This window comes from Hylobates moloch, unplaced genomic scaffold (genome assembly GCF_009828535.3).
Source record: "Hylobates moloch isolate HMO894 unplaced genomic scaffold, HMol_V3 SCAFFOLD_14, whole genome shotgun sequence".
Taxonomy (NCBI): domain Eukaryota; kingdom Metazoa; phylum Chordata; class Mammalia; order Primates; family Hylobatidae; genus Hylobates; species Hylobates moloch.
The window spans coordinates 83,803,352-83,826,523 of record NW_026652289.1 but is presented as its reverse complement, the minus strand read 5'-3'; the positions used below and the strand labels follow the sequence as shown (position 1 = coordinate 83,826,523).

At 45.6% G+C, this 23,172-nt stretch overlaps 1 protein-coding gene across 1 annotated transcript in view; it reads right to left on the bottom strand.

The window, feature by feature from the left end:
• The window catches only part of OTUD7A (OTU deubiquitinase 7A), a 392,070-nt gene that overhangs the window by 15,295 nt on the left and 353,603 nt on the right, over positions 1-23,172 (bottom strand). The window contains exons 12-13 of the mRNA XM_032175334.2: positions 14,900-15,027; positions 12,876-13,025 (exon numbers count right to left, since the gene is read on the bottom strand). Of these exons, the coding sequence (XP_032031225.1) occupies positions 12,876-13,025; positions 14,900-15,027 (278 nt within the window). The remainder of the gene's footprint in view (positions 1-12,875; positions 13,026-14,899; positions 15,028-23,172) is intronic.

Sequence of the window (23,172 nt, the reverse complement as noted above, 5' to 3'; positions counted from 1 at the left end):
GGTCACCTGCGGCCTGTGGTGAGGGCTGAGGCTGCAGAGCTTAGGGACAGTTCCGTCCAGGAGGCCATGAAAACAGGTCCTCCTCGTGAGCAGCGGCTGCTCGGGATGCCTCTGCTTCTCACTGTACACCCTGACATTTCCCTATTGGAAACCTGGCTTTACCAGTGAGGAGCAGCCATGCAGTGGCTTGCCCTCTGGTGGTAAATGTCTAGAACAGCAACTGCTTTTCAAAATGAGCCTAGAAAGGCCGGAAAGGTGTTTTGTTTTTGTTTTTGAAAGACCTCTTGTATGTCTTTTAGCCTGGAAACATATAGGCATAATCTCATGCTAGCCTGAATATATTCTGAGTACTTATTTTCTAAAAAAATCAAGATTTCTGGTTTTTGTCTCCGATGTGAAAAGCTGGAAGAGCATTGTTCCACCATGAAAACATGCCAGTCAAACTGCAAATTCACAACTTATCTTTAACCCACCAGACAGCTGAAGTCACAGGGAAGCTGACTTATCCAGTATCTAAGGAAAGACAGGTGCCTCCAAGGAGAGACAGACATGAGCTTAAGAAGGGCCAATTCAGCTGGACCCCAGTAAGAATCATTCAGCTAAAATGGTTAAATTGGTAAAGGAAGAGTATCAGCTAGTAAAATAATATGGAAACCGGGGGCTGAAGATATAAAGGAAATTCACATGCACTTGCAGGCTCCTCTCCACAGGACCTACCTGGTTCTCCCAAAAAAGATTGGCAGGAATTCTAAGAGAGTGTCTCCATAGACATTTCCATCCTACCTCTACCAAGGAACAAAAGCTTAAACTGCAGAGTGTAGGGCAACAAACACTGGGTGCACTAAGGGTCATGTTCTGTTACTCTGATTAAGCATCTGTCTTAGGCAGGCACTGTATCCCTGGATCTGGGGATGGGGGTGACCTTCCTGGGCTATCATAACTAGACTGGTCCAAACCCAGACTCTAAAAACTTGGCAAAAGGAAAGGCATGCTTCTTTCCAGGAATAAAAGTGATTTACTGCAGTCTTTACTGTCCTACTCAAGATGCCTGGCTTTCAGCAACAACAACAAAAAACCTATGAGGCAAAAGGAAAGATTAAAAAAAAAAAACCCAACACATTGATAAAAGACAAAGCAGTTGATAGAACAAGACTCAGATATGACACAGGTGTTGAAACTATCAGACAAAGAATTAAAAATAACTGATTAATAAGTTAAGGACTAATAGAAAAGCCAGATACCATGCAAGATTTGATGGTTAATTTCAGCATACAGAACAAATCTATGAGAAAGAAATGAAAATGGTAGAAATGAAAAACACAATAATAGAGGTGAAGAATGATTTTGAGGGGCTGGTCAGTTGACTTGATATAGCTGAGCAAAGAATCTATAAACCTCAAGATAGGTTACTAGAAATTACACAAACTGAAACAGAAAAACAGGAGGTGGGAAACTGAACACAGCATCTAAGAGCTGTGTGACAATATCAGCACCTTAAGTTCTGTGTAAATGAAATCCCAGAAGAGAGAAAGAACAATGCAAAATAAAATTTTAAAGAAATAATGGCTAAGAATTTTTCAAAATTAATGACAACCATCAACACAGATTTGAGAAACTAAGAGAACATCAAGCAGGAAAAATAACAACACCACAAATATTCCTATAATAGAATCTTAACACTTCTGAAACCCAAAGACAAACAGAAAGTCTTGAAGGCAGCCAGAGAAAAAAGAGGATACATTATACAGAGAGAAACAAAGATAAAAATTACAGCAGACTTTTCATGGTAAAACAGGTAAGCCAGAAGATAATGGAGTGACATTTTTAAAGTGCTGAAAGAAAAAAAAAAAAAAAACTGTTAATCTAGAATTCTATACCCAGCCAAAATATCTCTGAAACATGAAGAAGACATAAAGAGTTTTTCAAACAAAAGTGAGCAAATTCAATGCCTGCAGACCTGAACTACAGGAGATGTTAAAGTGCAAGAAATATGGTACCAGTGGAAACTTGTATTTACACAATTAAGAGTGATGGAAATGGAATAAATGGATGTGAAAATTCATTTTTTTCTTCTTTTTAATTGCTCTAACAGATAACTGTCTAAAGCAAAGGGCAGCAGTGCATTATGAATTTATAACATGTAAAAATAAAATGTCTGATAATAACAATGGGAGGGAGGGATTGGTAATACACTGTTGTAATATCCTTATACAACATGTAAAGTCGAATAATATTACTTAAAATAGAATCTCATTAATTAGGCCAGGTGTGGTGGCTCACACCTGTAATTCCAACACTTTGGGAGGCCAAGGTGGTTGGATCACTTGAGGTCAGGAGTTTGAGATCAGCCTGGCCAACATGATGAAACCCCATCTCTACTAAAAATACCAAAATTAGCTGGGCATGGTGCTGTGTGCCTGTAATCCAGCTACTCTGGAGGCAGAGGCAGGAGAATCGCTTGAACCCAGGATGTGGAGGCTGCAGTGAGAGGTTAAAAGATCATGCCACTGCACTCCAGCCTGAGTGACAGAGTGAGACTCTGTCTCAAAAAAAAAAAAAAAATCTCATTAATTAAAGATGTTTATTGTAAACCCTAGGGAAACCACTAACAATTAAAAATAGGGGTATAACAGGTCCATAGTGGAAATAAAACAGAACCATTAAAAAGTTCAATTAACCCAAGATAAGATAACAAAAGAGAAACAAAAGGAACAAAGAACCCATACAGTACATAGAAAACAGGTAGCAAGATGGTGGATTTTAATCCAAACATATCATTAATACTATTAAATGAAAATGGTCAAAACATATCTTTTAAAAGATAAAATTGTCAGACTGGATAAAAGGGCAAAACCCATATATATGCTGTCTACAAGAATCTCATTGTAAGGGCCAGGCACTGTGGCTCATGCCCAGCACTTTGAGAGGCTGAGATGGGTGGATCACTTGAGCTCAAGAGTTTGAGACCAGCCTGGCCAACATGATGAAACCCTGTCTCTACTAAAAATACACAAATTAGGTGGGCATGATAGTGTGTGCCTGTAATCCTAGCTACTTGGGAGGCTGAGGCAGGAGAATTGCTTGAACCTGAGAGGTTGAGGTTGTAGAAAAAAAAAAAAGAATCCCATTTTAAATATAAAGACATATGGAGGTTAAAAGATATTCACTAATGGAAAGAGAGCTAGAGTAGCCATATTTATGTCGAAGTAAGCTCCAGAACACGGACTGTTACCAAAGAAAAAGAGGAACATTACATAATGATAAAGGGGTCAATTTTCCAAGAAGACATAATCATCCTATGTGCATGCATGCTCCTAACAACATAGCTTCAAAGTACCTGAAGCAAATACTAACAAAAACGAGAGAAATAAACAAATGTATTACAGCTGCAGACTTTGCTACTTTTTGCTCAGTAATTGACAGAGCAAGTAGGCAGAAACCAGTAAGGATATAGAAGAACTGAGCTGCACTCTCAGAGAATTTGAGGTAATTGACATTTCTAGAACCCAACAAGAGCAGAGTATATATTATTTTCAAATACATATGGAATATTCACCAACACAGAACATATTCTTAGCCAGTCTGAGTGCATTAAAAAGGACAGAAATCATGTTTGTGCTCATGTCATAACTGAAACTATAAACCAGTAATGAATATTTGAACAATCCCCCAAAACTTGAAACTCAAACAACCTGTTTCTAAATAATCCGTAAGTCAGAAGAAGTCTCATGGGAAATTAACAAATAGTTTGAACCGAATGAAAATGCAAATATAGCACATCAAAATTTGTATGGTGTAGTTACAGCAGTACTTAGGGGAAAACTTACAGCATTAAAATGTTTATATTAGATGAGAAAACAAGTCTCAAATTAGTAATCAAAATTTCTGCCTTAAGAAACTAGAAAAGGGGTAGCAAATTAAAGCAAAGAGGGAGGAGGGAAGTAATGATGGCCTGTACGTGAGGCCAAGGCCAGCCCCTGAGGATCGGGCCCCTAGGCTGGGCATCAGGGCCAATGGTGGCAGACATACATTCTCTGGCCTAAAGTTTATATGTAGATAAGATATTTGGATTGGTCATTGGTCTACAGAATAAGCTTGCTATTGACTGAATATTTGTGTTCCTCCAAAATTCACTGTTAAAGCTTAGTCTCCATATAAGAGTATTAGAAGTGTGGTCTTTGGGAAGTGATTAAGGCACGAGGGTGGAGTCCTTGAGAATGGGATTAGTGCCTTTATAACAACAGGCACAAGAGTGCTCTTCTTTCTCTCTCTTGGCCATGTGAGGACACAGTAAAAAGCAGCTGTGTGTAGACCAGGAGGAGGACACCCTTACCAGACACCAAATCTGCTGGCTCCCGGATCTTGTATTCCCAGCTTCCAGAACTATCAGAAATAAATTTCTATTGTTTATAAGCCACCCACTCTATGGTATTCTGTGGCAGCAGCCTGAATTGACTAAGACAAAACTGGAAAAAGTGCTGACCAGAATTAAGGAAACTGTACTGCTGAAAAAACTCTCAGGCTGAGAGAGCGTTCAGCATCTAAGACAATTTCTGGGCTCCTGAGCTCATGCCAAAAGTGGGTGGTGAAGCTCTCAGCCCTAGAGGGTGCGCTTTGTGCACACATCAGATGTGGCCTGTGGGACAATGACAACTGGGGTCTCCTCAGAGAGCAGAACCAGGATGTCACCCTGGCCCACCAAAAACTCGCTCCCCACATCCAGGGCAGTGAGTGCTGGCTGCTCCTGTCCTGCAGGTAGGACAGGTGGCTGGTGCTGCTGCCTCCCAGCCCCTCTCAGAAGGGGTTTTGTTGGAGCACATGTTCTCACTCCAGTACCATGCATGGGAGTGTGGAGTCCTCAGGAGCCTGGAGTGGCCAGATGGAGAAATCTGCATATCACACAGAGATGGCTGGGGCCCTCATTTGGGAATCAGGGGTGATGGTGGCTGGTATGCGCTTCCTATGGGCATGGACGTCTTGGGGAGGTCTGGTGGGGGATCCGGGTGTCTGTGCCTACTTTGTAGCTCAGGAGGGGACAGGCAGGGCTCCTGTGGGGAGGCTGGCATCTGGGTGCACTCCTGCTTTCTCTTCTCTCCAGGCCTTCAGGCATCAGTGAAAAACCCTCAGCCAGTTCTTTCCGCAGAGTTAACTGTGGCTGGCATCCCTTTGGAACAGTGCTTTGGGCCCCTGAGCTGATGGTCATTGGGGTAGGGCATGAACTAATCAGTAGAAGTATTGTGGATAAACACACCTCGTGCTTTTAATCAGCGTGACTCAGCTCTCTGGGCACGTGCCCCCTCTATAAGCTGAGGACAGAGCTCCATAGCCATGAAGTCCCTTCCATAGCTCCTGGCCACCTCATGGTGCTTTGTGATCCGTAGGTCAACAATGTCAAAGATGACAGACTTGAGAAACAGAGGTCTCAGCCAAAAGTCTGGATGCCCCCAACCCCAGCTCCTCGGCCTCTCACCCCTTAGCCAGGGGCCTTTGCAGACAAAGGTTCTTCAGGGTTCTGTGCTCTGGGGCTCCTGAGAGGAGTGGCAAAGAAATAAGGCCCAGTGAGACTGGCCACACAGCACAAGGGTAGGCGTAGCTGTGCTTTTTACTCCCACTCTGACCCTATCTTTCAGTGGCAACTGGCAAACTTAGAAAGTAGCTAACAGAAGGGAGACTAATTACAAAGGTAATTCAGTTTGGGGGCACTTCTGGTTTCTAAAACCTTCTTGCTGGCCGGACGTAGTGGCTCACACCTGTAATCCCGGCACTTTGGGAGGCTGAGGTGGACAGATCACTTGAGCTCAGGAGTTTGAGACCAGCCTGGGCAACATGGAGAAACACCATCTGTACCAAAAGTACAAAAAGTTAGCTGGGCTGGTGGCATGCGCCTGTAGTCCCAGCTACTCGGGAGGCTGAGATGGGAGGATCTGTTGAGCCTGGGAGGTGGAGGTTGCAGTGAGCCGAGATCATGGCACTGTACTCCAGCCTGGGTGACAGAATGAGACCCCATCTCAAAAAAAAAAAAAAAAGAGTTTCAAAAAAAAAACTTTCTTGCCACCACGAACTAAGCTGATTCTTACCGTAATTGTCTCGTAATAGGCATTACATACATCCTCCATTATTTTATTCAGATAGGTACACAAATAGACCAATTTGATTGGTATTTGATAAATGATTTTTTTTTTTTTTGAGATGGAGTCTCGCCCTGTCACCCAGGCTGGAGTGCAGTGGCACGATCTTGGCTCACTGCAAGCTCTGCCTCCCTGGTTCATGCCATTCTCCTGCCTCAGCCTCCTGTGTAGCTGGGACTACAGGCACTTGCCACCATGCCCGGATAATTTTTTGTATTTTTTAGTAGAGATGGGGTTTCACCATGTTAGCCAGGATGGTCTTGATCTCCTGACCTCGTGATCCGCCTGCCTCGGCCTCCCAATGTGCTGGGATTACGCCACTGCGCCCCGCCAATAAATGATTCTTTAACACAATTATAAAATCAAGTTGAGCAGAATATGTAATGATATTTGTAACATGTAAAGATACATTTCTATTTAAAAAGAGATTGGATCTGTTTATTATAAATTAATCCTGCAAGAAAAAGCATGGTTCGTTGTCAAACATATTGAAAACTGGAATGTTACATTCCATGTGGCTTGGGGAATAGTAGAGCATAGGTGAGCATTTGATTTAACCACGAGCCATGCATCAAATACAGATGGAAGGCTGCTTCCATGGCCCGGTGGGTGGAAGTACTGTTTGGCTCCCAAGATCCCTAGCAGGCACTTATAAACTTGCTGTGTTGTTTCTAAGCGGCAGGAGACAAATTGTTAAGCTGCTCTTTGCAAAAACTTTTTTTTTTCAAGTATCACATTTTGAATGTGTTGAGTCTCTGTTCCCAATAAAGGGATGGCCAACCTTGGTGTGATCATCTGTAAGCCTCGATCCTTGCAGCCTGCAGCTGTTTCAGAGCTCTCTGTTTGCACCAGCATCTCCCCCTCCATCTGTAACCAGTGGACTCCCTCAGGGCTCCTGTGTGCTGCTCTCTAGGTTCCTTAAGTGGGACCCTTGGGGGAAGGCACTGAGGACACACTGAGGGCTCCCTGACCTCTGTGTGGCCCCTCGATATGCCTCAGAGGCTCACATGCTGTTTGTATATATGAGGGAAAAACTATTTAAATAATTGACTTCTATATATTTTTTTTTTTTTTTGAGATGAAATCTCATTCTGTCACCCAGGTTGGAGTGCAGTGGCGCAAGCTTGGCTCACTGCAACCTCCATCTCCCGGGTTCAAGAGATTCTCCTGTCGCAGCCTCCTGAGTAGCTGGGATTACAGGCGCATGCTGCCATGCCCAGATAATTTTTTTTATTTTAGTAGAGATGGGGTTTCACTGTGTTGCCCAGACTGGTCTTGAACTCCTGAGCTCAGGCAACCCACCCACCTCAGCCTCCCAAAGTGCTGAGATTACAGGTGTGAGCCACTGTGCCTGGCCAATAAATATTAATTTTTAAGAAAAGAATAGCCACAGATGGCATTGACACCTTCCATGAAACAAAGCACCCCCTCCCTACTCTCTTCGACCCTGAAGGTTCCTGAGTCGCCAGGTCTGAGATGCTGTCTTATCCCAAGCAGGCTTTGACTTGGGGTACCACTTCCTGAGCCTCTTCTCTTGGAGATGCATGCCCTCTGAATGCCACTCTCTTGGGCCAAGTCTTTGTGGAAGCCTCACCATCCACCCTCCCAACCCTTCACTGGCTGCAACCATTCCCTGGGGATGGTTCCTCCTTTCTCAATTTCCCCCTCTGTAAAGTGGGGAATAGGAAATGGGAAGGGTTAAATAGTTATTCCTGGAAAGGACCTAGAACAGCCCTTGAGCACAGGAAGCACCTGCAGATATATGAGCATGAAGGTGGGGTACAGACCTAGGCAGCACCCATATGTACCCAGCCCTTCCCAGTGCAACCTGCTGGCCAGGCCGAGAGCTAACATGTACACAGGGTATGCTCTGCACGGCTCTATATCCACCTAAAGGGAAGAGGAGCTATGGAGACGGGCAAGGCTGTGCTTGGCTTGGTTGGGACTTTACCAAGAGTTAGTTGTCATTTTGGACTGTACAGCCTCCTGGGGTATTTGAGGGTATGCTCAGCACACCTGTAGCCCCCGTCTGTGTAACTGGGCACCCCACATATGGGTGCCAGGATCTGATTGCTTCATTGAGTTTTGCGGTATGGCTGTGTGAGAGCATTTACAGAAATGCAGATTATTTTATTACATTGGTTTCCTTTGATTTCTCCTGATGTGGGGGTACTAAATGGACTTTATTCCAACATAGGTAACATTATCCATGAATTTCATTTCAGGATAATGAAGAGTACACTGGACAATGTTTGCTATAAAAGGAGGGGGAGTTAGGATTGTTGCACTGGATGATTTCCAAAGTTCTTTCCTAGGTTCTATGTTTCCAGGAACTATGCAGCACCTCTGCTTCTCCTGTTAATTGATTTGATTTTTCATAATGTACACATTTGCTCAGTGGCCAGTATGAACTGACCTGAGCTGGGTGCTGAGAGAATGCCCAGATCTGGGTTTCACAGAGCTCCCCTGGAGGCCATTTTAAGATGTGGCTGCAAGGAGGCTGCTTCCTGCAAAAAGCTGAAGGCCCAAGGCTCAGGTTTTCAGGGAGCAAATGACTGATGTCCTCCCCGGGAGAAAGCAGGTGACCATCATGTGTGGAAGCTACCAAGAAAGAATGCATACATTTTATCTAAAAAGTCCTAAGGTTGACTTGCAAAGCCTGGGCCACTGAGGTTGCCCATAGCTGACCAGTCCCACCAGCTCCTGACCTTCCACCTCAAGCCCTTCCCTCTCGCCATGTGCATGCCCAGCCTGGGAAACTGGAGGATTCCTGAACTTGAAGATGGTCAGTGGCAGCATCAGCAGTAGCTGGGCCATGGCAGTAGCACCTATAAAAGGGGGCTTCCCTTAGAGGGAGAGGCACTCGATGCCAACTTTAAAGAATGCCTCATGGATTTTTAAGCCTCCAGGAGCTGGACACATGTGGATGAGACATGATGGGGCATGTAAACAGAGGGGGAGGAAGCGGGTGGTGGGAAGAAGGGAGCCTTGTCTCAGCCTGAAATACATTTTTTTATCTCATTTCCAGGCTCTCAAAGCATCGTTCCTCAGGCAAAAGGATGTGGTGTCTGCTCCTCCTGGGGCCTGTGATTACTGTATCTATTAGCCTTTGTCACAGGGTGCTGTTTATAGGACGGGCAGGGCACCATGGCAGAGGGTGACACCTGTGCTTCACCGTGGGGGCCGGTGGCGTCCTGGGGCTCGATATTCTGGAGTCTCCCATCTCCTGCCTCCCACCAGGTCCTGCGACTTTGCTGTCTGGCCAGCTCACTCCAGCAGGCCTGAGTCTGCAGCTCATCCTGGAAGCTGCAGCCTCACTGTGATTTCCACGTCCTTCTCTGCTGAGATGTTGTGTGACTTGAGAGCACAGCTGGGACTGTGTCCCCACCCCGCAGTGTCCTTTGAGGCACAGAGGAAGGGATGCAGAGGTGAAGGTCTAAGGGGGAACACGGATGCATGTGACAAAGAGCGTGGCCATGGTGTGTCCGGAATTGGTGGGTTCTTGGTCCCACTGACTTCAAGAATGAAGCCGCGGGCCCTCGCGGTGAGTGTTACAGCTCTTAAGGTGGTGCGTCTGGAGTTTGTTCCTTCCGATGTTCAGATGTGTTCGGAGTTTCTTCCTTCTGGTGGGTTCGTGGTCTCGCTGGCTCAGGAGTGAAGCTGCAGACCTTCGCGGTGAGTGTTACAGCTCATAAAGGCAGTGTGGACCCAAAGAGTGAGCAGCCACAGGATTTATTGCAAAGAGTGAAAGAACAAAGCTTCCACAGTGTGGAAGGGGACCCCAGCAGGTTGCCACTGCTGGCTCAGGCAGCCTGCTTTTATTCTCTTATCTGGCCCCACCCACATACTGCTGATTGGTAGAGCCAAGTGGTCTGTTTTGACGGGGCGCTGATTGGTGCATTTACAATCCCTGAGCTAGACACAAAGGTTCTCCAGTCCCCACCAGATTAGCTAGATACAGAGTGTCCACACAAAGGTTCTCCAGGTCCCTACCAGAGTAGCTAGATACAGAGTGTGGACTGGTGCGTTCACAAACCCTGAGCTAGACACAAGGTGCTGATTGGTATATTTACAATCCCTTAGCTAGACATAAAGGTTCTCCACATCTCCACCAGACTCAGGAGCCCAGCTGGCTTCACCCGGTGGATCCTGCACCAGGGCTGCAGGTGGAGCTGCCTGCCAGTCCCGCGCTGTGCGCCCGCACTCCTCAGCCCTTGGGTGGTCGATGGGACTGGGCACCCTGGAGCAGGGGGTGGCGCTCGTCGGGAAGGCTGGGGCCGCACAGGAGCCCACGGAGGGCCGGGGAGGCTCAGGCATGGCGGGCTGCAGGTCCTGAGCCCTGCCCCGCGGGAAGGCAGCTAAGGCCCGGCAAGAAATTGAGCACAGCAGCTGCTGGCCCAGGTGCTAAGCCCCTCACTGCCCGGGGCCGGTGGGGCCGGCTGGCGGCTCTGAGTGTGGGATCCGCCGAGCCCACACCCACCCGCAACTGGCACTGGCCCGCAAGCACAGCGCGCTGCCCTGGTTCCCGCCTGCGCCTCTCCCTCCACACCTCCCCGCAAGCTGAGGGAGCCGGCTCCGGCCTTGGCCAGCCCAGAAAGGGGCTCCCACAGGGCAGTGGTGGGCTGAAGGGCTCCTCAAGTGCTGCCAAAGTGGGAGCCTAGGCAGAGGAGGCGCCGAGAGCAAGCGAGGGCTGTGAAGACTGCCAGCACGCTGTCACCTCTTAGTGGCACCTGCCCTGCAGTGGGTCACGGGGACCTTATGGGTGAATGTGCAGCCTGGCCACATGATAGTCTTAGAGGCAGGGACCTGCACCACCCCAGGAGGACCCCAGTGGGTTGCTTTGACTATGAGGGAGCCAAAGACCCACACCACAGTGGCTCTGAGAGGTGTACTGGGACCAGATCCGTTTTTAGAAACCAGGTCACCAGAAGTGAAACCACCCACAACTCTGCAAGGCTCTCCTGAAAGGTCCCAAGCCATAGCGCCCTCCATAGGCATCCTTTGAAGGGAGGATGCTTTCATATGTGCCTTGAAAACACCAAGCAGCAGTATCTGGAAGGCCTGGAAGAGTACTCAGTGCCTTTTGTGAGGAGGGTATCAGGTATCTGAATCCCATGCTCGGCACTGGGAGATGCTGGCCTTGGGACCATCATCTTCTGCTGACCACAGAATCTCCCTGGGGACTGGACAGAGGGCCCAGCCCCTGACCTGGATCCCAGGTCCTGAAAAGGCCCTTCTGGTCTCCCAAGAGGCGGGGTCAGCCCTACGAAGAGCTAAACCCCCGGGAAGGAGGTGCAGGCATTCCTAACTGAAAGCGGGGAGACAATGGAAAGACCGGAGCACCCCCCAGGACTTAATGATTAAATCTTTCCTTCTGTGGCCAGTGCCACATCTGCAAATAACAAAGAACCATGATGTGACATTCTCGTTACGCCGGCTGCAGCCTCCAGTCCTCTCTCTTGGGTTCTGTGGCTGCACCACGCATGTCAGCTCCTGGGAGCTCTGCATCTGCTCTTGGGAAGGGGTCTCGAATGCCCTGTGCGTTTCTCACTTTCAGCTTCTGCTCCACAGCCCCAGCCTCATTCCCGACTCAACTGCCAGGCCAGGAAGTGACACGCTGGTGCCGCCTCTGGCGGAGGGCTGGGGGAGGCTGGGTTCTGTTCATTTGTCTGCTTCCTTTCCTTGCCAGCTGTCTACAGGAAGGAGTAGCATTTGGGAGTCCTAGGGGTGCAATCTTGTTGCTGTATTTACTTCCTGAGCTGCACACTCAGTGGAAAAGGTCAGAAGCAGACACCCCTGAGCTTCCTGCCCCCTGTTGGGCCTGGACAGGGCACTTCCCGTTCCCTGGGACTATACCTAATGGCAGGGACTCTGAAATAGTTGGTCTTGCCTGTCCGTCCGTCTCCTGTGGGAGTGAGTCTCTGCCTATACTACAAACAAGAGTGACAACAGGAAGGGGTTTCCTCCCCACTCAGCTGGTCACACATCCATCAGCAGCTAACATGAGGAAACAGCAATTGTTCCAAACAAAATCCCCCTATTTCCCCAGTAAAGACATTGACTGGTGCCCTGGAATTGTGCAGTTCACAGCCTGTGGGGCCGGCCCAACATCAGCAGCACTGAAATGGCTGCTTAGAGGAAACTCAGCTGCAATGCTTTGAAAGGAAATGTTGACCTTTTGAGTTACAAGCTTACCCTGGAGCAGGGGTGAGCAAACTCTTCCCATAAAGAGCTAGCTAGTAAGTCAATATTTTAGGCGCTGCAGGCCTTGGTGTCTGTGGCTGCTCCTGTCTCTACCACTGTAGTGCAAAAACGGCCACAGATGTGCATCCGTGAATGAATGTGGCTCTGTTCCAATAAAACTTTATTTATAAAAATGGGTGGTGGGCCATAGTTCATTAATACTTGCTCTTGAAGTTTTTTTCCCTTTAATTTATATCTAAGACTAATTACATTCCTATAAAACATGTATACATGTGAAAGGGAAAACAGTAAAAGCTATTTAAGGGTAGGTTGCCTTTGTTCAGTATTTTAAAGAGAATGTTGTCTTTAACATTGTTATTTTCAATGAAAACGTTCACACATGCAAAAGGTAGTTTTATGCAAAAACTATCACTGCTGAGCGTGCACAGGTGTGCTTCTAAGGGGAGGTCTCCACGATCCATCTCCCTGTGCAATGGGGTCCCTTCCGATGGCTTTGCCCCCACCCTAGGCCCCTGCACGCACTCTCTGGGGAGACAGGCATACCTTGTTCTCTTTGCTGGTCTCTCTGTTCCATGGACACGAGGGCAGAGAAATGCGCTTGATCGTAGGCCAGAACCAGAGGCGAGCAGTGGCATCTGTTGGGAGGGACCTCCAAGGGCAGGTAGATCCCTCCGAATGGGATGGGTGCGAATGCTGTGGACACAAACCAGGGTGGGGGTGTGAGGAGCAGGCAGCTCGAGCTGGGAGGGAGTCCCCTGCGTCCCTGTCCCTCACTATCCCCGGGGGCTCCATGGAGAAGCGGAGGGACAGGAGGGGTGGATGAAGGCAGTGCTGAGGAATGGGGCTGAGGGTTTCCAGAGTCATCTGTCTGCCCCAGGACTCCTGCTGCCCTGAGACCTGCGCAGGTGTACAGGAGCCCCAGGGCTGGGATGACACTGTCACCCGAGATTGGTCAGCGCAGTCGCAGCCTGGAAGCCTGCGTTTTTCAGGATGTACTTCTTCCTCTCCTAGTGTTTGGTACAGCATTTGTATGCAACACAGTATCTACGCTTCTTGAGGGTGTATATTTGTTCTATATTTTGAGAACCTCTTCTGTTGAATCGGAAGGAACCAGCCAGAGAGCTCCAGGGCCAGGATGTAAGTCACATGGGAACTGAGAATCAGAGCGATCAAGTCCTTCAGCGACAGGGACACAATCTCACTCATTTTCTTACTCGTAAAAAAGAGGGCAGAAAAGCCTAACACCCTCAGCAAAATAGAATAACTTCTGGAAATATCTGTCCTAAAGCAGCATCTGCTTTGAGGTCATGAAACGTCTTGCCTTTTGGCCCTAGAGTCAGTGTATTGCTGCACTCCTTGAGCAGAATTCAGGGACGGTAATTTTAGGGAGGTCTTTGATGAACTCTTAAGAGTTCCTCTGCCATCCTTACTTTGTCTAAATTGATCATTGTGGTTCTGCTCACGGGAGAGTCCCACTGAGAGGCGACAGGGTGGGGGTACCTGCAAGAGGGCTGTGAGTAGAATGGTAGGAAGCGTGGACCTTCCTCCATCCCACAACCCAGAGATCTGATGGTGCTGGGAGCTCAGTCCTGGGCTTACGCAGCAGGGCCCTGATGCAAAGTCCTGGTGTTGCATGGAGAGCTGCAGACCTCAGCAGGCCCGCGTCCCTGAGCCACAGAGGGAAGGGGGTGGGCCAGGCAGGACCTGTGTCCTACCAGTTCCCTGGCTACATAACCATCGTGCCCACATCAGATTTTTTATGGCAGCTGTGATTTAGCGTGAAGAGCCACATCCTGATTTGTAGAGCTCCCTGGAAGACCTGTGGCTTTTGTTAAGGTGCAGGTGTAAATTCAAACTGGGCTGGAGGGATGCTCTGGGCAGCTGCACGCTGGAGGGAGGACAGGCTTTGGAGCACTCCCTGCCCTGGGCTGATCCCCGCTGGGGACATTGCCTAGCCTCTCTGGGCTTCAGTTTCATCTCTGTAAAGTGGGAAGGGTGGTGTCCACCCTGGGAGGTTGTGGCAAGGGCTGAATGGAGGAACATTCAAGAAGGGGTTGTGCACAGAGTGTGGCTTTCGGTGGGCAGGCCATAAACTGCCCTTGCCTCTTTCTCTGCCAGTTCTGATTCTACCACAGCCTTTGCCAAATGGCTGTATGCATTCTGTCTTCCTTTCTTTTTAGTCTTTAACACACATGTAGTCTGTGGAGGGGCGGGAATGCACCTGAGTGACCGAGTGCCTCCAGGACATGGCCCAGGGCTGTTGGAGAAGTGTGGGCTGTCTGCTGTGCCCTAGGCACATGACAGGAGACAGGAGCCCCTCTGGGCTTAGTCCTGGTCTTCACACGACCAGATTTCTCCTGGCCACCTGCCGTTGATAGGCAGGACAGCTGGTCAACAGCAATCCCTGCTGCCATCAGGGAGGAGAAAGAAACACGTCAAGGAGATCTTTGCACAGAGTGACGCTCTGCGGCCTCTGGGAGCTCGACCTTGAGCTCTGCTATCTGCTTTCTAGATGGGATGCTATGCTTTCTGTGTCACGAATACAACACATCTCTTTGAGAACTTACCTTCTCCACCGGAGTCTCTTAACATTGTATCTGCCACAACAACGATGGGCCTTCTTAATATATGGGCTAGGACAAAAACGTGGAACTCTTCCAGGCTCTCGTACACGGGGTCCTCAGAGTTATCCACACTGTGAAACAAAACAGAGCCAGCTGGTCACTGACTAAAACAGGGTGGAGGATGGAGAAAGTGGGGACTGCTTCATACAAGGGCTGAGCCCTCCCCACTCTGGATATTATCTTCATGGACCCCAGCAGCTGCGCCATCCTGGGCCACTTCTCATGCCATCCGCCGATGGCAAACGCACAGGTCCCAGCTCCCCTACCCCACCGTGGGAGTGGTCTCAGAAGACGAGTTGGAAAGAGCCCGCAGGTGAAGAGTGCTGGCCGCTGTGAAGGCGAGTCTCTCTGCAGGCGGAGGCAGCCCACCAGAGCCTGTGGCAGCAGGGCTGTTGGCTCTCTGGGGGTGTTTCACAAGGAAGCAGTGGGGGGGCGGAGGGATGGAGGGGTTCCTCTCCTGTTTATTTCTCTCAGGGACCCAGGGGTTCCCTGGGCACATCTGATCGGCTGGTGGGGTCATTACCACCAAGATCTGAGGAGCCTTCTAGAAGACACTCACCCCAATGGAGAACAGTGAGAAGGCTGTCTGGATTTCAGTCCAGAGCCAGAGAGGATGCGACGTGAATGTGCAGCCCAGGTGGCCCAGACCCTCCCTGACCACGCCCAGGCTCATGTCTGAGGATCAGGGAAACAGCAGGCTCAAGAATGCTTCCACTCAAACCCTAAGATGTTCGGGCAGAAGGTGGCAGCCTCGATGTCCCCCCATAGCAGGGCCACCCAAAAGGGAGGTGCACGTTGAGAAGACAGCCAGAGCTCACAGTGTTATGGAGCCTCGGCTGCACCTGCAGTGCCTGCCGGCTGAGATGACAGCGCCAGCCAAGACTCCCCAGAGGTAGCTCTCAGACTTGTTCCTGAGTGTCCGAGGAATGCTCAGAATCAACTGAGGGAGTCTGTGAGGATGGCGGCAGGTGGGGCCAGGGCCGACAAATGTGGCCCCTGGCATGGCCTGGGGAAAGAGCTTCATGGGTTCATGGGCACAGTTCCCAGCCACCTGGGACTTCCAGAATGCAGGTTTTGAATCCTAGGGAATGCATTACCATCACCTGGGGAATTCTGGTTACATACTATCCATGTTTTTTTCTTTTTCTTATGATTCAATTTATCTTTTTTTTTTTTTTTTTTTTTTGAGACGGAGTCTCGCTTTGTTACCCAGCCTGGAGTGCAGTGGTGTTAGCTCACTGCAACCTGTTTGAAATGTTTGTTTTCTGGTGTTGTAAAGAAATAGCACTTGAATATAAATTTCATTTCTTTAGTAAGGCCATTTTTATATTTTTTGTAGAAAGGGTATATTTGCTAGCAGTTTTGTTATGAGAGAATATTGAATAAAGGAGATAGGATTATTTATAACCTGACCCGTCCATCTTATTGCTGTGTCCGGTTTTTATTGGCTGGAATGGGATTTTACATTTTGTATTTGTTTTGATTGGTTAGTAACTTAGAATTTTTTAAAAGAGGCAAAGGCAGAGGAGAATAAAGGAAGGAATGTTGAGAAAGGTAAAAATACTTTTAAATAAGGAAGAGGAACAGGCTATAACTTAATGCTTTCTTGGACTAGTATAAGTATGCTAGGGCAAATATTTAGGCTAAATTGTGGGAGCTAAAAATATAAAGTATGTTGACTTTTTTATTATGGCTAGCAGATATTTAAGAATGTTAGCACAGGTCTTTGAATAAATTTTGCTTCTAAGAGAAGTTACTATTTATTTTTAATTAGATAGGGAGGAAAGGCTTTGAAGAGAAACCTCTATTTTACTTTTTACAATTCTCCCTCATAATTTTTTTTTTAATTTGTCTGTTTTAATTGCTTTAAGAGAAGTAATTTTTTGAATAGGGTGGAGGAGAGTTACGAGTTAACTTTGTAAGAGTGGTAGAGATAAGTTTTTGTATAAAATTTTGAAGGCAGGGAATAATATAATAACTTATAAGTATATTAATATTATTAGAATGAACAAGGTGAGAATTGAAGTTAAATTTTTTTTTTTTGAGATGGAGTCTCGCTCTGTCACCCAGGCTGGAGTGCAGTGGCACGATCTTGGCTCACTGAAAGCTCTGCCTCCTGGGTTCATGCCATTCTCCTGCCTCAGCCTCCCCAGTAGCTGGGACTACAGGCATCCACCACCATGCCCGGCTGATTTCTTTTTGTATTTTTAGTAGAGACGGGGTTTCACTGTGTTAGCCACGATGGTCTCGATCTCCTGACCTCGTGATCCGCCTGCCTCGGCCTCCCAAAGTGCTGGGATTACAGGCATGAGCCACCACGCCTGGCTACATTTTGTTTTTTACTTATCGAATTAATGTTTTATTATTTTAGAAAAAGGGTTATTTATTTTAGAATTTTTGGCAAGTTTATTGGATAGTGCTGTTAATTTTTGTTATAGTTTTGTTAGGGGCAGTATTAGAAATAAAGGTACAATATTGAGTTTTAATTACGACATTATTTTTTGTTTTTGCTAATATTATATTTACAGTTTTTTTTTTTTAGGCAATTTGTCTGGTAGGTCCTAATTGCTTAGCTATTTTTTTATGGTGTTTTCAGTGTAATTTATGAATTATTGCTGATTGTAACAGATATAATTTAGTTTACTTTTTTTATTCATAGTTACTTGCCAGAATAACATGGATTTAAATTTTGCAGCTATTTGATTTTGTGTTTTAACTTTATTTGGATTTTTTTTTACAGGATTTTAATAGCATTTATGTAAACTTGAGGATTAAAGGACTTACAAGGATTTTTTTTTGGCCTGCGGTGTTTTGTTTTTATTTTTTTAGATTGATGAAATGCTAGAGTGAAGGACAGCTAATTGGATTAGTACTGTTTCAATTATTTGGCACAGTGTTTAGTAAAGGTCCTTTACAGTACTACCATATATTTGCTTGGGGATGGCTAAGCATGGATTGATGGGCAAGCTTTGGAAAAGCTTGAGCTTCTTGCATCTTTTAAAATGCTTTTAAGGAATATTAAATTTTTTTCTTGCCATGAGAGGCACAAAGTAAATTTGGCATTTAGAAAAGGTGGAAGCTGGATTGCCCTTGGGGGCTGACCCGCAGGGTGTTGAATTTTGGGGAATAGCAGAGAGAGCTTGGCCGATGGATTATTTTAAGCAGTGGGATTTTGAAAAAGAGCTACTATATAGTTTATATTTGGTTGATGAGGCGACCATTTAAGTGGAAAGGGGATAATTTGGGCCTCTGGAGTACCATGTGTACAAGTGTAATAGTGTCATAATTGTTTCTAAAGTGTGAACGGAATATTTATTTTAGCTAGGCATTTGTATTTTGATACATTGTTTTGATGGATAAGGTCTGTCTTTGATTTTTTATTTTTATAATAGACATTCTACTTTTATTAGATGTAGGAGTAACTGGTGTGAGATTTAGAACTTAGGCTACTGAAGAAGGGGAAGATGGGGGAATAATGTGTATTTTAAAACTATTTAGGGTTTTAAAAAATTTATGTCAAATTTCTATATTATAGAAGTGATTAAGGGCAGGTTTAGAGTTAGTTAAGGTGGAGGTGGTGATAGAAGGACAGGGTTATATTGATAAGGTTGGGTAGGTTTTTTAATGAAATAGATGAAGGGTTTTAGATTTGTGTAAGTTTTTTTTGTGGAAGTCTAACTTTGCTCTTGAGTAGTTTAAAGGACGTTGTTCCATTTATTATAAGGTTGTCAGGCTGTAGTGTGTCTGGAGTTGGTTCCTTCCAGTGGGTTTGTGGTCTCTCTGACTTCAAGAATGAAGTCGCGCACCTTCACGGTGAGTGTTACACCTCTTAAGGGTGGCACAGACCCAAAGAGTGAGCAGCAGCAAGATTTATTGTGAAGAGCGAAAGAACAAAGGTTCTAAAACATGGAACGGGACCCGAGCAGGTTGCTGCTGCTGCTGGTTGGGGTGGCAAGCTTTTATTCCCTTATTGGCCCCTCCCATGTTCCATTTCTGTCCTATCAGAATGTCCTTTTTTCAATCTTCCCTGTGATTGGCTACTTTTAGGATTCTGCTGATTGGTGCGTTTTAAAGAGCACTGACTGGTGCACTTTACAATCCTAGCTACAGAGTGCTGATTGGTGCATTTTACTATCCTCTTGTAAGACAGAAAAGTTCTCCAAGTCCCATTCAACCCAGGAAGTCTAGCTGGCTTCACCTCTCAGGAGCAGAAAATTGGCGTTTTGGCTGCAGGTGATTATAACGATAAGTGTTAGGAGTAATTTGTTAATTAGAGGGCCAGTACGTAAATATTTGTGTGAAAAGGCCAGCTGTCATTGATTTTTTTATATTTTTACAAGGTATGATAGAGCACGCATTAAAGGCAATGGTTTGAGGTGAGTTAGATTTAGTTACATTAGTAACAAGGGAGCTAGTAACAGAATAAGGAAAGGAAAGGAAGTAATAGAGAAAGTATATGAAAATTAAGCTTTTTAAAATTTTAACTTAGGGCTTGATTTTAGTATAGTAACCTAAGATGTTTTCTTGATTTGAGTATAGTGGGTCCATTTTTTCTTGGCTGTGTGGAAGGCGGTTTTAGTGGTTAACAGCATAAAATAGGGTCCTTCCCAGGCTGGCTTGAGTTTATTTTTTGATAAGGATGTGTTTTTTTTTTTTTTGAAATGGAGTCTTCACCCAGGCTGGAGTGCTGTGGCGCGATCTCAGCTCACTAGAAGCTCCGCCTCCTGGGTTCACGCCATTCTCCTGCCTCAGCCACCCCAGTAGCTGGGACTACAGGCACCTGCCACCACGCTTGGCTAATTTCTTTCTGTATTTTTACTAGAGACGGGGTTTCACTGGGTTAGCCAGGATGGTCTTGATCTCCTGACCTCATGATCCGCCTGCCTCGGCCTCCCAAAGTGCTGAGATTACAGGCGTGAGCCACTGCGCCAGGCAAGAATGTGGTTTTTAGGCTGGTGCTGGTGTACTAGAAATTTAAGGGTTGGTACCTGTGTTAAAAGATTTTTAGTTTTGAGGAAAGGGAAAGTGGAAGATAAATTAAGTATTTAATTTTTGTTGCGTATTCTGGGGTTTGAGGCCCCATGGTGACGTCTTCTGCTCCATTTCTGCTTAGTGTTGCCTAGGGGACATTGCAGCCCTGCCCCCTAAGGTCTTGGCTTTTTTGTGGCCTTCACCGCCCCTGCGTGTTGTGGCCTTGGGGATGAGGGGCCTTGTGACTTATTTGGCCGCCCTCAGGCTTTGAGAAAGTTAAGCACTATTTTATATTTGATAATGCTTTTTGTATGATTTTATGTTTTTTTTACATTAATGTGCTATTAATGTTAAACTTTAATAAAATTTTGCAGACATTATTTACTTTTAATGTCTGACTATAAGGTAAGGTTTTTATAGACATTTTTAAACTTTTTATAATTTTTGTTAAAGAGCAGGTTAGTGCTTTAAGAAAAATTTATTGTGCTTTTATTTTAATGTTTACAGAAAAATGGGATACCTCTTTAGCTAATATGTTTACACACAGAATTTTCTTTATAATTAATATTTTAAAATTTGTTTAAACTTTTTTTTTTTTTTGAGACGGAGTCTTGCTCTGTTGCCTAGGCTGGAGTGCAGTGGTGCGATCTCAGCTCACTGCAAGTTCTGCCTCCTGGGTTCACGCCATTCTTCTCTGCCTCAGCCTCCCGAGTAGCTGGGACTACAGGCACCTGCCTCCATGCCCGGCTAATTTTTTTGTATTTTTAGTAGAGACGGGGTTTCAACATGTTAGCCAGGATGGTCTCCATCTCCTGACCTCGTGACTGCCTGCCTCAGCCTCCCAAAGTGCTGAAATTACAGGCATGAGCCACCACGCCCGGCCTTGTTTAAACTTTTAAAACAAAATTTTTTTAACCTTTTAATGTAGGTAAAAATTCATATTTTTGTCTTTTTGTAATTTTATTAAAAGTATTTTTTTTACATATTTTGTATATAAACTTTTAAAAATAGTTTTACATTTAGGAGGCCTAATTACTTTTAAATTATATAATACTTTTTGCATAAATTTTTTAATAACTTTTTAATGACTTTTATAGACAATTTTTAATATGTTTTAACTTTCTGCCTTTTACATTATTTCTTTTCCTAATTTTACCCTCTGTGTCTTTGATTTTTGTCTTTTCTAGTTTTTTTTACTTACTTTTTTCTATTTTTTTCTTACTTGCACTTTATTTTCCTTTTTTTTTTATTTGCACTTTATTTTTCTCTCCCTCTCTGTCATTTTTTGTTTCCTTTTTTTTTTTCCCCGAGTTTTCCCGGTCTTGCGGCTCCTGCAGCGCAGGCTGGGCAAGGCACGGGCCGCGCCCCCACGTATGCGCTGCCGTCTGTTTCCCCTGTTTTTTTAATTTTTTTTTTTCCGATTTATTTATTTTTTCTACACTTAGTTTTTTGGGCTGGGTGGGATTTGCGTGGCTATAGTCTTGGCCCAGGCGGGCTGCAGTCCTGGCCCAGGGCCGTCACTGGCCCAGAGGCTTGGCAGACACCTGTCGTTAATCGTAAGAGTTAGGTCCTTTCATCTTGTTAGCTTTTCTTCCTGCGACAGTCCCCGCCCTCTTTTTCACATAGAGCTGGGCTGGGAAGAGGGACTTAATTTTTGGTGTGCCTGGCTGTCTGGCGTCATGCTTGGTGTTTTTGCTTTTTTTTTTTTCCCCTTCCCCTGGAGGAGCGACTGGCAGGAGTGGAGCTTAGTGTTTTTTTTTTTTCCCCCCCGAGAAGAGGGGAAAGGGGAGTTTTGAATATATATATGTATATATATGTAACATACATATATATGTATATATATCTTACTATCAGAGGTTTGTGTGAGGTTCAGCGCCCCCCCATGGGGATTTCTCATCTCTTTTTGAGGTTTAACCCCCGACAATGGGGATTTTTTACCTTAAGGCTTAATCCCCCCCTCAATGGGGATTTCTCACCTCTTTTTGAGGTTTAACCCCCACTCAGTGGGGATTTTTTTTTTTTACCTTTTTTTAACCTTTAAGACAACCTGGCTAAGGAATATTTTACCACCTCCCATGGCTTTTTGTGTCTAGTCCTAAGGAATGTTTTACCGCCCCTGCAGTCTCTCTTCTTGGTATGTTTTAACTAAGGAATGCTTTACTGTCCCGCAGCTTTTTCCTCAGTCTTGATTACTACAGAAATACTTTACCGGCTCTCCCGGTGTTTTTTCCTCGATCTGTGCACAGAGTTTTCTGGTTCACGTGATATGTGAGGATTTTTTTTTTTGCACTGCTGAGACTCGAGTTTATTCCACATACTGGGTGGGTTTTGAGCTCTTATCCTTGAGGTCACTGCAATGAGGCAGAGGAGCACGCTCCCTTATGAGAGAGGACTGGAGACCACCCCCGGCGGAGAATGTATCCCCACACGGGCCACCAAAATGGCTTGAAATGTTTGTTTCCTGGTGTCGTAAAGCAATAGTACTTGAATATAAATTTAACTTTTTTTAGTGAGGCCATTTTTATATTTTTTGTAGAAAGGGTGTACTTGCCAGCAGTTTTGTTATGAGAGTATATTGAATAAAGGAGACAGGGTCATTTATAATCTGACGCATCCACCTTACTGCTGTGTCTGGTTTTTATTGGCTGGAACGGGATTTTACATTTTGTATTTGTTTTGATTGGTTAGTAACTTAGAATTTTTTAAAAGAGGCAAATGCAGAGGAGAATAAAGGAAGGAGGAAGTAACTTGTGGAATGTTGAGAAAGGTAAAAACGCTTTTAAAGAAGGAAGAGGACCAGACTGTGACGTAGTGCTTGCTTGGACTAGTGTGAGTATGCCAGGCAAATATTTAGGCTAAATTGTGGGAGCTAAGAATATAAAGTGTGTTGATTTTTTTTATTATGGCTAGCAGATATTTAAGAATGTTAGCACAGGTCTTTGAATAAATTTTGCTTCTAAAAGAAGTTACTATTTAACTAGATGGGGAGGAAAGTCTTTAAAGAAGAACCTCTATTTTACTTTTTACAAGCCTCAGCCTCCCAAGTAGCTGGGATTACAGGCATTTGCCACCATGCCCAGCTAATTTTTTTGTATTTTTAGTGGAGACGGGGTTTCACCATGTTGGCCAGGCTGGTTTCGAACTCCTGGCCTCAAGTGATCCACCAGCCTTGGCCTCCCAAAGTGCTGGGATTACAGGCATGAGCCACCACATCCAACTCAATCTACCTTAACAGTTCAAAAAAT